Source organism: Nymphaea colorata, chromosome 1 (genome assembly GCF_008831285.2).
Source record: "Nymphaea colorata isolate Beijing-Zhang1983 chromosome 1, ASM883128v2, whole genome shotgun sequence".
Lineage (NCBI taxonomy): Eukaryota > Viridiplantae > Streptophyta > Magnoliopsida > Nymphaeales > Nymphaeaceae > Nymphaea > Nymphaea colorata.
This window is the reverse complement of record NC_045138.2, coordinates 14,290,161-14,305,206: the sequence shown is the minus strand read 5'-3', so window position 1 is coordinate 14,305,206 and position 15,046 is coordinate 14,290,161. Positions and strand designations below refer to the sequence as shown.

Below are 15,046 nucleotides of genomic sequence, written 5' to 3'. Positions count from 1 at the left end.
TGTCTCAATTCGGACCCAGTTCATGTTCATACCCATATTCAGTTAACAACAAACTGCCGCTGGATTACGTAATCCAAATTTTTACATTCTTTTACAACATTTCAATCAAGACATCTTACACAATCTTCCATTGAAAGGCACTCGTTATAGTGATTTTGCCCTTTTCATATCTGATAGCAACTGAGAATTTGTAATGCACGTAACTGATCTTGGATTTTCATCAATCATTTGATGGAAAACACACTTTCAAGTTCCAACCTGTTGCGATAGTCACCCGAAGCTTGTGGAAACAATTCTTTCTTTATCTGCATTGTGCTTCCATGCACTAACTTCTAAGTCAACACCAACATCTTTGTATTCTACAAAAGCCGCCTTTTTGGGTTGACCATCAGAAATCTTTTTGTAATGTGTCCAAATGGCATCAATGCAAAGCACTTGGCTTTGGCTTTCCATAAAACATACACAAAGCAAATTGAAGGAGTTCCTTAATCTTTAGAGTAAATTTATAGAATAATTTGTTATTACCAATGGACTCATGATGGAACATTATTTTCAAAATTATCGTTTTCAAATTGTGACCAAACTCGGTGGTTTTGTCTGAAATTTACACGTTTAACTAAAAAATAAGTTACAGTTGTTTGTTTCATTTAAACTTTTTCTAGAATTGCCAGTATGCTGATGAGAGTATAATAAACGAACGACCTTGTCTCTACTTGCAATTTGATTTTGAACCAAACCAAAAGACTTCAGGTGTACCAAAATGAGGTTCGAACTCTTGACCGAGTAGCGGTGGGCGGACCGGAGGAGGACCCAGCCCCATCCGGTCGGAGTAACGTGGGTCCCATCCCCCCTCCCAGGAAGTAAACCCACCGGTCAGCCTCTCGCTCTAACCAAGACAAGAGAGAAAGAGAAAGAGAAAGAGAGGGGCGGCCACCCTCCGCCCTCGCCCCCCGTCTATTTAAGACCGCACCAATCGTGCGCGTCCGCGCAGCCACCGAATATTCGGCGATCTTACTTCCCCCAGTCTCTCTCCTCCTTTTTGCTCACCCCCGACGATCGCTTGCCGTCCGATCGTCCCGGTCGCGGCCAATTGCGCCACGCTTCTCCTCTCGCCTTCCCTTCCCCCCTCTTTTCCGTTCTTCCCCAATCCGACCTAGGGTTTCATGATCCCATCCATCTGCTCCATCTCCAAAACCCTAGACCTCGCTCCACCCTAGAATCTCGTCCACCCGAGGTCAGCGAGGATCTTCGGCGAGTGTGGCTGCCTGAATTCGGCTGAGTTTCGGAGAGTTTTGCCGGTGGGTCACGGTTCCTCCGGTGGGATTATCCGTCGGGTCGAGAAGTTTTTGGCGGTGTTTGCGGGTGAATTTAGAGGAATGTCGTCCTTTTTGTAGCTTGACTTTTGGTTTCTTGTTAGTTGTTGAGAATGGTTGCAGCGTCGTCGGGGAGTATTACTGGTCGATGGGCTTAATACTCGGAATTCTTGCTGTCGCTGCTTGTTGCTGTCCTCTTTGAAGTGTAATTCCAGCTCTCCTGTCTATCTTTTTTGTTTGGTTAAAGACATTACTGGCTGTTTCGCCGAAGTCTCCTGCTCTTTACTAGAAAGATTATTTAAGATTGTCCATATATACTGCTTGACTTTACCTGTTAAATGAACGATTTGAGAGGTAATTTGTGCTGTTTTGGAATTCAGGGGCTTCTCTTTTTGTTCGTGGTGGAATGATGCTCTTTGTAGGTTGTTTTGGTCGGAGGAAAATGTTTTTGAGTGTGACGAAAGTTGTGGCGTTCTTTTCAGGTGTTCGATCTCAATGCTGGTCGTGCGTGTGCATTCTTGATCATGGTCACTTGTTGGTTTGGAACTCGGTTATCTGTTATGCGGTTCGAAGAATACTGGGGGTGTTTAATGCGTTGCCCGGTAAAGAACCAGTGACTAATAGCGCTAATGGCATCCAGTGCTCGTTTTGATCCTGTTTCTGGGAGCCCAGAAGGATTAGCTCTTCCTGCCAGCTATTCCAATGGGCAGCGTGGAACATTTTCGGCTGGTTCGTTGGACCGGTCAGGCAGCTTCCGCGAGGGCAGTGACGGTCGCACGGCAAACACTGGTTCCACATTATTTAGAGGCGATGTCTCCTTGTACGTGGACATGCCACCAATGACCCAATGTTTGAACCTTGATCCAATTTCATTTGCTGAACAGAAGCTTACTCGATTAGAGGAGTTGAAGAAAGTCCTGGGTGCTTCTAGCATCGCAAATGAAGACGGTGCGGTGGGTGCTGTTCTTCATGCGAAGCCTCTTCCTCAAATGGTGTTGGGGGAACTGAAGCGTTTTAGATTGAGCATTATGGAAAATTCTGCGCGAGCAAAGTATTTGTTCCTTTTCCATGTGAATAAGTCTCGTTGAATTAAGCCTTTAGTGTAAATTTCCAGCCTATGCTAACAGCAGAAGAAGGGAAAATAGTGAAAAAAAAACGTTAGCGGTTTTTTTCTCTAAAGCCACTTGTTGCAGATATTTGGTTATTTTAGTTGCCCAGAATTCTGGTAAACGGAGATTTCTAACTTCAGGAATTTCATTGACCAGGGAGAGAACAAAATTATTGAACGAGTCCATAACAAAGCTGGATAAATATCGTCACGCTCTTTTGTCTCGGAAGCGACCACGGAATGACGGACTGCCAAATGAAAGGTCCAATAGTTTGCTCCCTGGAGATCGTTCTGCTCAAGGAACCAGCTTTAAAATGGGGCCACAGAATCATCAACTGTTAGGCAGTGATCTTATGTCTCCACGGTCTGATGATAGGACTAAAAATATTATTCCTAATAGGCGTATACGCACATCATTGGTGGAAGTACGGGTTTGTATTTTTATATCTATAAAGCTGTTTAGCTCATTTGTGATATTTTTTCCCTTTCCTTTTTGACTTAAGTGACTTGACTCATGATTAATGGTCACTGGTAGTCTTCATTTTGCTCTCTGTTTTCCCATATCTGAAATGATTTTCTTTTGCTGTTTTTGTAACTTTTACAAAGATTATGTAATGCATCCTATTTAGTTTTATTCCTTTATCTTAATCAATCTTGATCAATTCTCCTCTCTCCCTTGATATATATATATATACATATATATATATACATATACATATATATATATATCGATATCGTAATTAGCTGGCTGATGGATGGTTAAATAATTAAAATCTGTTGCTAAAAGTCTTTAACAACAGGAACATTAGCGATGGTTTACCATGTTTCTACAGTTCATTGTACTTTTAGCAACAGTTTATGACGTCTTTAGTTACCGATTTTGAACACTTAGCGACACACACACACACACACACACACACACACATAGCATCTGGATACGTGAGATCTTATCCAGATTGCAAGAAATCCAGATTCACAAAAACATGCAGAGTTTACCCAAAGGTCATGGAAACTTCTACTATTGTTTGTGGAGTATTTGTGTAATTGCTTGCCCAAACTTCCCTTAACATGATTTAATTTTTGATAAGTTGTTTTGATGTGATTTGTTCTTTTGAAAATGCTATTGCATATGGTCCAGGTACTCATTTTTTGCTTTTGTTACTGAGTGGGAACTTTGCTAGTTGGTGCAAGATGTTTCTTAGGATTTAGTTCTTTGCTGCATAATCTTCTTATGTTATAATGCTGTCTGGATCTTTACCTTCATCATCATTGGTGGAAACTTTCTTAATTTGTATCTGTTGTTGTGGTGATGATCTCAATTAGCTTCATCAGTTTGCTAAAATTATAACTCAATGTGTTTTATCAGATATTATTGAAAATTAATTTCCTCATTTCTCCTTTCCTTACATCATGGATTTCGGCAGGCTGAGGGGCGTAACAGTTCATTATCTCGGCCATCTGGTTTTGTTGAAAAAGATCGTGAACTTTTGAGGACGACAAATGGAATGTCAGCTCAGGCTGAAGAAAAAGCTCGAGGTCTTGCTCCTGGTGGTGATGGCTGGGAAAAGAAGATGAAAAGAAAACGTTCTATAGGATTGGCTGTTAGTAGGCCTTTAGATGGTGATCAAGATCATAAGCGTAGCATGCAGCAGAGGCTTAGCAATGAAAATCGCTCTCGGCTCAATGATGTCCATGGTTTCAGGTAAAATGTGTTCTTCTCTTGTTAGGGTATGCTATTCTTACCTTTTTGCTGTCTCTAAATTGATTTTGCTGATGGAGTAGATAAATTTATTATATTAGATCTCCAGTCCCTCCTTTTGTTGAAATCATGGGTGTATTATGCTTTCTTTTGATGCATATCTCAAACCTTTTGCATCTATTGCTTTTCAGATCAGGATCTGCCAATGCAATTGTTGGAGTTAATAAGTTGGATATTGCTACCCAACCAAGTGGATTAAATGTTCGCGCTATACCAAGGACAGATCCAGATAATATTTCTGCAGACAGAAAAGATCGAATTATTGGATCAGATAAAGAGAAGACAATTGTAAAGGCCATCTCCGAGTATGAACCATCAGTTTTAGAAAAATCAGTTGATCTTTTAAGTCTCTAGAGAGCATCTTCATATTTTTCGTCTTTTGTTTCTTAATTCTTTGCACTTGTTGGACCAATCCTATGAACAGGCAAAATGCCCGTGATGGCAATCAGCTGGGAAGTCCTATCTCTGTTGCAAAGCTAAAGGCCTCCAGGGCCCCGCGTACTGGATCTGGGGCACTATTAAATTCATCCACTAACTTTCCACGTACTGGTGGAGCACTTGAAGGATGGGAGCAGTCTCCAACCTTGAACAAGGCACAGGGAATAAGTACACTTAACAACCGCAAACGTCCTTTATCTGCTCGCTCCTCTTCACCTGTAACTCAGTGGGGTGGTCAACGACCACAGAAGATATCACGTGTTGCTAGAAGAACAAATTTGGTCCCCCCGGTTCCAAACAGAGATGAAGCTCAGTTACCGACTGATGGCTTTCCCAATTCTGATACAGGGGCTAGATTGATTTCTGTAGATGCTAATGGATCTGGACATCCAAAACGTGCCTCTAACATTTCACAGCATTTTAAACTGAAAGTTGAAAATATTCCATCCCCAGCTGGATTCTCAGAGAGTGAGGACTCAGGAGCTGTTGACAAATCTAAAGATAAAGCAAGGATAAGTGGTGAAGCAGAAGATAGGGCTGTCAGTTCTATCCAGAAGGCCACTAGTCTTGCTCTGACATCAAAGAAGAACAAGGTTGTTACAAAAGAAGAGCTTGGAGATGGTGTTCGGAGACAAGGAAGGAGTGGAAGAGGTTTGGCTTCATCACGAAACTGCTTGCCTCTTTCTAGGGAGAAAATGGATAATGCCTCTAACCCAAAGCATAGAAGCACAAGACCTGTTCCTGACAAGATTGAAAGGTGTTAAACTTTTCCAGCTTGACTATATTCAGTCCTGTGTCGTGTTTTGTCATCTGCTTTGTTTTGACCACCATTCACAATGTGCTGGTTTCAGTAAGTCAGGACGCCCTCCTACTAAAAAGTTTTCAGATCGCAAGGCATCTGCTCGTCCTGGGAATGTAGCAAACATCTCACCAGACTTTAATGGTGATCTGCAGTCCTCTTCAATGGTTCATTTTTGGACTTGTATGTTATCTTCTACTGAGATGCTGAGAACTTTTTGTCTACAAAAATTTCTTCAGGCAAAGCAGATGATGATCGTGAAGAACTTATAGCAGCTGCTACTTTTGCTCAAAAAGCCAGCTGTATGGATTTCTCATTTTGTCTTAATCAGTGTCTATTCTAAAACGTGCTTAAGTTTTCACCATTTGACTTTTATTCTTAATGTATTTAACAACATGACTCCTTTGCAGATAATGCTTGTTCAAGCCCATTTTGGCAACAAATTGAGCCTATTTTTGCCTTTGTAACACCAGATGCCATTGCCAGCTTGCGGGAGCAGGTAAGTCATGCTTGCATTTGCATGCACAAAAAGCTTAATGCTGTCTGTTTCTTTTTCTAAACTTTTGCTGATATCGAGCAGAGGAGATTAGCCGAGGAGTTGGAGAATAGTTTGTGCTTCAGGACTGGCACAGACCAGAACGGCAAGGTACCTGAATTTCTGCTTATAACTTGCCTTTTACAGTTTTACTTCATTGGTTTGACAAAAAAAGTGTTGCAAGAACTTTTTGATGTTGTCAGGTTTTAAGTAAGCTTTTCGACCGATATGTGGATTATAATGCAAAATACTAATGAGATCATTGTCATTCATTTCATATGGATAACTACATATTCTAAACCAACTATCTGACTTTGTCAACTTCTTTTTTATGGAATTGTGTTAAATTTAAATATTATTTAAGGTTTAAAACATAAAACACCTAAAAGTTTAATTTCCAGAATAAGCTTTTAAACTTTAAAGGTTGGACTTATGCTTGCAGTTTTGGAAGGTAGAATTCCATCTGTGTAAGAACAATTATGGAGTGTAAATCTAAGACATTGATGCAGGTCTTGCCATGCTACAGGAATGAAGAAAATGCTGCCTATGTCATTCCTGCATATAGTTTCCCAATGTTATTTCTTCTTCTGCTAGGCTTTCAACAAGAGTAAAAAGGAATGCAGCCTGCTGATGTCTTTCTGGAAAACACTGCAAACTCTGATACTAAGAAAAATGATTGAGTACTTTCAAATACGAGATAAATGATAACCGCCCATTATGGTCATATAAAAAACTCTTGACTCATGTTCCTGATTCTACTGAAAACTCGAACTTGTCATTTTTTTTATCTTGTCAGAACAATGATCAGATACCAGTATCTGAAATTATTTGAATTCAGAATAATATCTACAATGAATTCTTGTAAGGCGAATAAAATCAATTATGTATCATTTGAGATGAATGTGTGTGTATATATCTATATTGATCGTCTGCTGGTATGAAAAGATGAATCATGAAAGATAGTTTACATATTCTTCAATGGTAAGAAATATTGTAAACATATAGAGTATAAACTAATCAGGATGCTAGACACAAAAACAATGTGGACTCCTGTAAGTGATTAAATTGGAAGTCCAAAAGTCCTAGGAAACTCAATTCTTGATCTATATCTTGTCAAGATAATGACTAGGCACAACTGCACAAATAGTCGCTATTTATTATTTGACTTGAGAATATATGAATACGGTCTTGCATAATCACGGATTTGTATAAGACCTACAAAATCAATCATGTGATAGCATTTTGTGTAGTGTAAATGCTTCAGGAAGGTTCCTGTTGGACATTATAATTACACTAAAGTAAAAACTTTTAAGCACTAGAAGTTCTACTTATAAGTCTTTTGCAGTTTGGCTTGTTATTAAAAAAAAATTGTAATATTGCTTTTTTGCCCATAATTTTCCATTGTCATATTGTGCCTTTATGTCTGAGTGTGTGAACAATTCTTTTCTTCTTGCTTGTCATGATCAAGTTTTCTTTTCAATCTTGCCAGGATCAGTCTGTTCTTGATTCATTCACAACATTTCCTGACATTGTGTGTGAAGAGAAACAGCCAGTTCAGTCAAATGAAGCAATACTGAATGGATTGGGCAGGAAAGTGAGTTCTATTGATGAATCACAAGATGTAGATGATGGGACAATAGAAACTAACAGCTGGTTTGAGAAGATCATTCCTCTTTCACAGAGGCTTCTTGCAGCTCTGATTGTTGAAGATGATATTAGTGAAGCTAACCAAATTGAGGGAGTCGACAAAGATAATCATCATTATGCAAGTGATTTTTCTCCTTGTGGTGCTTCTGATCATATCCATAATGAATCCAGAGGCATGGACAGAATCAAATTTGAAATTGAGTCTGAAGGGGAGCTAAAGAATCATAGGTATCATTCCCATGACAACTTCTCATGTGATGGAAGCGCTATATCAAATGGTTTTAGAAGCCCAAAAACACATAATTTAGCATATAAAAATCAAGAAGAAGTGGTGCAGCAAGATTGTTTCACTCCACATTCTGATGTTGGTGAGCAGCATAGAGCTAATGGATTGCAGCCTACTCAAACAGATGTTTCTGGTATCACTTTGGTTGATTGCTGTTATCAGCAGATGTCACTGGATGACAGGATATTGTTGGAGCTTCAAAGTATTGGATTGTTCCCAGAAACAGTGGTAAATGGCAATTTTGGCACCCACTCAGTACTTTGTTGTCACGAATGGGTTTCTTTTAATTGTGATGTTGTTAAGCAATTGATTACACTATCACAGCTATACAATGGCCAAGATATTTCAGATAGTATGGTTTCATCTGGCAATCCATGTTTTAGTTGCTTCTTGGTTGATGTCATCATTTTTTTCATTATACTACCACAATTGTGCTGCTAGATTTGATTAACTTTTGATTTATTTCTGGAAATGGTTTTTTAATGTCTATACATGGTCAGAGGCTACGTAGAGTTGACCCAGACATGCATCAATAGGCATCATTGCTCTGTAGACAAATTGCTTGCAATTTATTGGTTATTAAACAGTTCCAACTATCTCATGTGTGTTAAAGAGTCTTGATTTGTCATATCATTTCTAGATGCTGGATCTTTGCATGCATGATAAGGTATAATTTTGTGTACTCTTAAGTGTCGTTCAATCTATTGACAACTAAACAATAAGAACCCCAAGTATCAGAATAATCTGGACGCTTCATCCAATTAATATAAGATCTATGGGTGCTGTCCATGCATATTGATTTATAAAGCCAAACTTCTTCCTCCTATTATGTATTCATAACTCCTCAGTTCATACTCATCACCAGCTATTATTTTACACACCCAAATACGGTATGGAAGGGAAGAATGTTCTTTTCTATTATTGTTGCTTTCCCTTTCCTGTTCCAATTTTATCCAGTTACAATTGGATTGTTGATCATTAAGCAGTTTATTTGTTTGCTCTTGAGTGTGTTGATGTGAATTTTGTTGTTCAATGAATTCGACATGCATTTCTTTCTATGAAATATCTATATGGAACTTTTGCTTATGATAGTATTTCTCTTTCCAATCCATTGCTGCAGCTGTGCTTGTGATTTTTTCCTGTTTCTCTCTAAGATATTAATGAGGTCATTGAGGTGGTTCAAGTTGATGTTACTATATCTTCATATATATTTTTTTTCTTTTTCTTTCAGCCTGGTCTGTCACAAGGGGAAGATGATGAGATCACTAAAGATCTCTCTAAACTTCAAAAAGACTTGTTTCATCAGGTTAGTTGTAATGGATTTGTGCTGTGCATACTTCAGTTGGACATGCCAGGATATCTAGGTCTTCTTCGTGAGTTTTTGAATGTATATTGTGTTCTTTCCATAATTTGGCATATTATCAATCAACTGCTTTCTGCCCTGATTGAATATTGCATTCTAAGTCTATAACATACCAATAGAAATAACCAAAATAGGAACATTGTAAAAACTCTTCAATATGCAAAAATACAAAAAGGAAAACCTCTTCCATATCATTCATGTTCATAGAAGTTCTTGGCTTGTCATGTGGAAGAATAAGTTCAAGTGCTATATAATATGAATGTACTCTTGCATCTTACTTGAATTGTAGTTTCAGTTTATCTGTGGATATTCTTCTGTTTTTTTAGTTATTTTATAGTTTATGTTACCCATTTGGCAGGTGAAGAAAAAGAAAAGCCAGCTGTACAAATTGGAGAAGGCTGTTCTTAGAGCAAGGGGGCTTGAAAAAAGGTTTGATGTGCTTATTTTTCACGCCTTCCTACTCTACAGTATCATTTAGCATTTGCTACAATTCATTTTGCAGGGATCTTGAACGTCTGGCATTGAACAAGCTTGTGGATGTAGCATACAAAAAGCATATGGTAAATTATTCTGATTTGTGTTCTTTCACAGTTTTTTCATCAAATATTGGTTTGAGATTCAGTTATTTTCATTTTCTTGTGTTGTGTGTCGAAACTTTTGACTAGCCTGTTACCACGATGTTTCTTTTTCTAAATGTATTTTTCATCCTTACCTCATGCTTTCTACATATTTATGGCATGCTGGTTCATTATGACGCTATATGTATGTGGCATGCTGGTTCCGTATGACATCTGTTTCTGTTCTTGCTTGTTTAAGCAGCAAAGATGGTGGCTTCTTGCCTGTGAAACCACAACTTTTGGTGGATTACCAAGAGACGATCCATCCTGTCCATCATGACTGCAATAGTATTATAAAGATTTATATTAACATGAATAGACACTTTTTCTGGCTTCTCGGCTCTATTTTCTGTATTGCTGAAAGCCATACTAGAGATGACAAGGTCTTTTCAGTCACCTAAGGTGCACGAAGTCCACTAACAAAGTTTACCTGCAGAATGCAGGACCTGAAGTTGATCTGGTTGGAGACATTAGGGTAGCTTTTTATATGTCACTTGTTCCCATGATCCCTGAAGCTTCATCCTTTGGCCACCCTTTAAATGTCTGAGGTCGGGTTGGGTTCCTTGACTGACATTTCAAGCCTAGCTTTTTTGACATAGGCTTGATCTATGGCAGAAGCGGACACATTGTGGATTTGTAAAGCTTGGGAGGCTTGTTGCAGGCTTGCAGCACTATCAATTTGTTCATTTTGGAATGCTTCAATAGCTCCTGAAGTGAAACATTATGAGAAGTATTTATGTCTGACTGGAAGCACTGATAAAAAGGATGAATCAGATAAGAATGCTACTATTTCACGGGAAAACTTAGAGAGGGATATTGCCTATTTGGACTCTTAACATTTTTTTTTTGCAAACTCCACTGTCTTTTTTATGCTGTTCGAAACTTTCTTGAGATCTTATGTTTCAAAAACATAAAAGTTGCTGGTAGTGTTATCTTAAGCAGTATTATGTTCTTTGCATATCAGTTGTGCTTTATTTTGTTACTATGACTGTCTTTTGCTAAAGCACTCATTATGAAACTTATATTGTTGGTGCTTCATTCTCATTCTTATTCAAACAGGCTTGTCGAGGTGGTAATGCATCACATAAAAGTGGAGGCAGTAAGATATCTAAACAAGTTGCTGTATCTTTTGTTAAGCGGACACTTGCCAGATGCAAGAAATATGATGAGACGGGTACAAGCTGCTTTAGTGAACATCTCTTCGAGGATGGATTTCTGGCTGCACCAGCATGCAGCTCTGACACAAAATGCATGGATAGTACTAAGGATGGCCTTACTCTCAAGCCATGCCTTGAGTCTCCAGCAAGTCAACATGAGTCTAAGGCCACAGGCATATACTTCGATCTCTTATGCTACATATTCTGCATTTCACATGTATCATTGTTTGTTTGCTCGAGTCTCAACCCTTTACCTTCTCTGGTTTTTGTTTTTGCCTTACTCTGCAGGTGTCTTGGCTTCTAGTCGTGCTATATCAATCGAGAATTGTGGGCCCCATAGTCTCAACAAAGATTTATCTGGTGCATCTGAACATGCTGGTCATTCGTCAGACCAAAGTTTTGGTAAAGATGAGCCATGGCCAAACCGAGGAAAGAAAAGGGAATTATCACTCGATGCTGTTGTAAGCAATGTAGCAAGGGGTACGGCAAACCTCAGCAGTAGTCTCATGGGTGGAGCAAAAGGAAAGAGGAGTGAAAGAGATCGGGATCACAACAGAGAGGGAATGATAAGGAACTCTGTAACAAAAACTGGTAGACCAACAATAGGCAGTGTCAGGGGTGAGCGCAAAACTAAGACAAAACCTAGACAGAAAACAGCACAATTATCAAATGCTGTGAACGGTCTTCTCTGTAGTAGGCCTTCTGAAGTGCCAAGTCCCATGTTCAATTCCATAAAGGAATCCAGTGAACCATCTGTAAGTCAGAGCACCAAGGTCCAAGAAGTCCTACCCAACCCTTCTGTTGTTGTTGCTCAAGATCCTCTTGATCCTGAAGGAGCTATTGACCTTACACATTTGCCTTTGCCTGCAATAGAAGAATTGGGTGTTACTGATGATCTTGTTGATCAAAGCCAAGACTTGGGTAATTGGCTAAGCTGTCCAGATGATGTCATGCAAGACCATGACAATGATTTCGAAGGCCTCGAAGTTCCTATGGATGATCTGTCAGAAGTTGTCTGATTCTCTGCTGTACATCCTCTCGCATGGTATTAGGTTCCAGAAAATGTATCTGAAATTTTAACCATCTAGCGAAGTTATCCACCTCACATGCACTAGAGCTTGTATAGTCAAGAGGCCATTCTTTTAAGATACTTGTAAAGCAAGTATGGTATTTTCCATCGTGATAATTTTTTGTTTTCCCTTTTTAACCCCATTCAAGTCCTATCTCGTTTGAAAATATTTGCTTCCAGGTATTGGTTTCTGCCAACGTTGATTATATCTTATTACCTAACTGCCGAGTCTTGTAGCCTTTCACTTGTCAGCCTAGTGCCATGCTACTTGTACATTAATTTCTCTTAATAATACTGATATTTTTTTTCTTTAGAATTTGTATTGTTGTAAGTCTCATGTATGAAGCAGTTCTTTGTGCCAATTAAGAACTCTTTCTCTCTCTCTCTCTCTCTCTCTCTCTCTCTCTATATATATATATATATATATATATATATATATATATATATATATATATAAATGCATATGTATATATATAAATGTGTTTAGACACACACACACACAGAGGAGAGACATAGATGATGCTTGATTGAAGATGATGTGCTTTTCACTTGAGGTGTCGATGCTATGATTCTTTTTGAGCACGGTTGTAGACTTTGGAAGAATTCATTTTTCGATCTAAAGAGGTAAATGTGCTGACAGCGTGTAATTTTGCTTTATCTTTTGAAATTTTTATATTGATTTTTCGAATTGGAAAACATATTACCATTGTGCTTTTGCCACCTAAAAATTCCTACTTGTTCTTTTATTTTATATTTGTAGGCCAATTTGTTGGACGGTTTGGTTCTCTGGAATATGGATCTGGTAGATGCTAATCCATCTGGAGTGAAGAAAAGGTGAGTGTTTCTGTTTTCTTTTTTAGGATATTTATTTTCATTGTCAATGTGGGTTTTTAGTTGTTTTATCATTGTATGTTCTGGTGATATCTTGTTCCACTGTCTTCTATTATTCAAATCCATGCAATGTGGAAACAAGGATGGATCACCAGTTTCATTCTGTTTTGCAAAAAATTATGGAAAGTGTTATCTAAAAGCATAAAGAAGAGAAATAGAAGCGTTGCTTACTTTCAGGTATGTCATGATGGTGTCCCATAAGACATGTGAACAAAGAGTAGACTAAATTTCACAAAAATAGTTGTACTTCATATAGTTTTGGGTTGTACCAAGCATGTTAACCATTCTTTCCGTGGGGGAATTGTTGTTACGACATATTTATCTGCTTGAGGAATTTCAGTACATGGTAGTTTCCCACTTGGAGAGTGCTGATACGTTAGGTTTTGACTTTGCAACACCATTTCCCTTCATGATTATATTCTGGGAATATAATTTATTTTTCACGTCACATCAATCTTTGTGATTGACATTCCCAATGTCTTGTTTTGATGGGATTTTGTAATTCTGCATGTTCTTGCTGATGCAAAGTTAGTAGACATTTCATTACCACTCACCAGGATATTTCCCTTTTCCCCAGTGTGGCTGGGGAAGTATGCTCTCGATGTTTTTTTTGTCTTACTCTCCCCCTCTTTCTTCTATTAAGTGATCATGCCATAATGTTAACCTGCACATCCTACCTTGACTGGTATATGGGGTAACATTATGATGATGGCCATCGACGTTTCCGCCATGATCTCTGCTTTATTAGGTCCTCTAAGTTGTCTTGCATGTAATGCCTCCTGATTCAGCCAACTTCAATTAATCATGTTCTGCATGTCTTGATAAGGTATTCTACTTCTAGTTGTATTAGTATTTCTCTTGTTCATATTTTCTTAGTTACAAGGAAATAATTTAGACCTGAATTGATTAAAAGTCAATCAATTATTTGCTTGTAGCGTACATTGGTAAGATGAATTTATGTGAGAACTAATTTTTTGCTACAATCAGGGTTGTAATGCCCATTTTGCTTAGGCTGCATTCCTGGTTGGGCGAATGAATAGTGACAAACGCAAGCGCTTCCATCATCAGTATATGCCCAGGAAGCAAGCATTATGCTACTACAGATGCTTCAGTTTTATCCTTTTCTGACACGATTTCTATCGTCATCGGGACACCAAGGTGCTGGATCTGGCCGCCTTCCGACTCTTTTGTTCTTGAGCAACATAACCTTGCTGGGTATCAAAAGATCTATAGTTCCACACTAGTTTAATGATTGATAATCTGTAAAGATCTACTTGAGTTGGGTTTCTGGGGTTATGTTTGATGTATCAGGTTCTATTCTCCGTTAATTTTGTTTTAGGTTATTCTCTATTCCTATTTCATTCTCCCCTGCACTTCACATTAACTTTTTCTCGATTGGCAAAATTTTAGAAGAGCAACCAGCTTGTGGGTTGAGATTCTGCTGTGCTTGAATAACTTCTTTTATGTGCCTTTTTTACCCCGAAACGTTATCCTATCGGTATTCTTTTGGTGAGAGAAAAGATCAAGTTTATCTAGAAAGTGTTGAATTTGCCTACTCAGAAGGTATGCGTGTTTACCATATTCTTTTCTAATTTTTCTTTGATGCAAAAAACTTGGGTGCTCTCTCGTTCCCATTCGGATCTTCCCATTTCATCAACCTTATGCTCGACGACAAGCTGCAGTGTCGAATTACAGAATGCTTGCCATTAAAATTTAGGCTGGCTTCCAATTAGATCACGTTTTTTGGTCAATAACGATCTCATGAAGTTAGCAGCTATCAACCCACTCCTATTCTATGCGGTGGCTAACATTTTTATACCCTTTCTGAAGGATGCATTTCTTTAGCCCATTGTAGTTACAATCGAGACGAAAAATTTCAACTTAAGTGGTTCTCATCAGATTTGATTGTGTAAATGTGTTTAAAAGCAAAATGTTTGCCTGATTTATTATTTTGATAGTGTTTTTTCTTGAAATTTGTTACTCTAGTTTAAAAAAGCGAAGAGCTAATCGTGGAGAATTTTGGTAATAATCAGCAAAAACTCTGCTTGCTTATGCGCACCTTCA

General features: G+C 38.4%; 1 protein-coding gene across 3 annotated transcripts; it reads left to right on the top strand.

Annotated features, from left to right (window-relative positions):
- Positions 1 to 934: 934 nt before the first annotated feature.
- On the top strand, positions 935 to 14,416 carry LOC116255106 (uncharacterized). Of its 3 annotated transcripts, XM_050077748.1 has the most exons (18): positions 935 to 1,518; positions 1,796 to 2,364; positions 2,579 to 2,852; positions 3,846 to 4,123; positions 4,312 to 4,485; positions 4,605 to 5,375; positions 5,470 to 5,561; positions 5,657 to 5,719; positions 5,828 to 5,916; positions 5,998 to 6,063; positions 7,442 to 8,113; positions 9,117 to 9,191; positions 9,607 to 9,677; positions 9,751 to 9,808; positions 10,925 to 11,195; positions 11,311 to 12,715; positions 12,852 to 12,925; positions 13,970 to 14,416. In XM_050077748.1, exons 2-16 carry the CDS (start codon positions 1,943 to 1,945, stop codon positions 12,039 to 12,041), a joined length of 4,107 nt encoding a protein of 1,368 aa, XP_049933705.1. In that variant the 5' UTR covers positions 935 to 1,518; positions 1,796 to 1,942; the 3' UTR covers positions 12,042 to 12,715; positions 12,852 to 12,925; positions 13,970 to 14,416. The 3 variants fall into 3 exon arrangements, with proteins under 3 accessions (XP_049933705.1, XP_031486733.1, XP_031486726.1); XM_031630873.2 differs by having other exon boundaries at positions 2,579 to 2,846; positions 11,311 to 12,925; XM_031630866.2 differs by having other exon boundaries at positions 11,311 to 12,925.
- The last annotated feature ends 630 nt before the right edge of the window (positions 14,417 to 15,046 follow it).

Bases quoted from the DNA above. Each gene is read 5' to 3' on its own strand.
- LOC116255106 (XM_050077748.1), top strand. From the start codon at position 1,943: ATGGCATCCAGTGCTCGTTTTGATCCTGTTTCTGGGAGCCCAGAAGGA. The intron at 5,376-5,469 runs GTGTTAAACTTT...TGCTGGTTTCAG, and splicing joins GTTCCTGACAAGATTGAAAG to TAAGTCAGGACGCCCTCCTA. The intron at 9,678-9,750 runs GTTTGATGTGCT...TTCATTTTGCAG, and splicing joins GCAAGGGGGCTTGAAAAAAG to GGATCTTGAACGTCTGGCAT.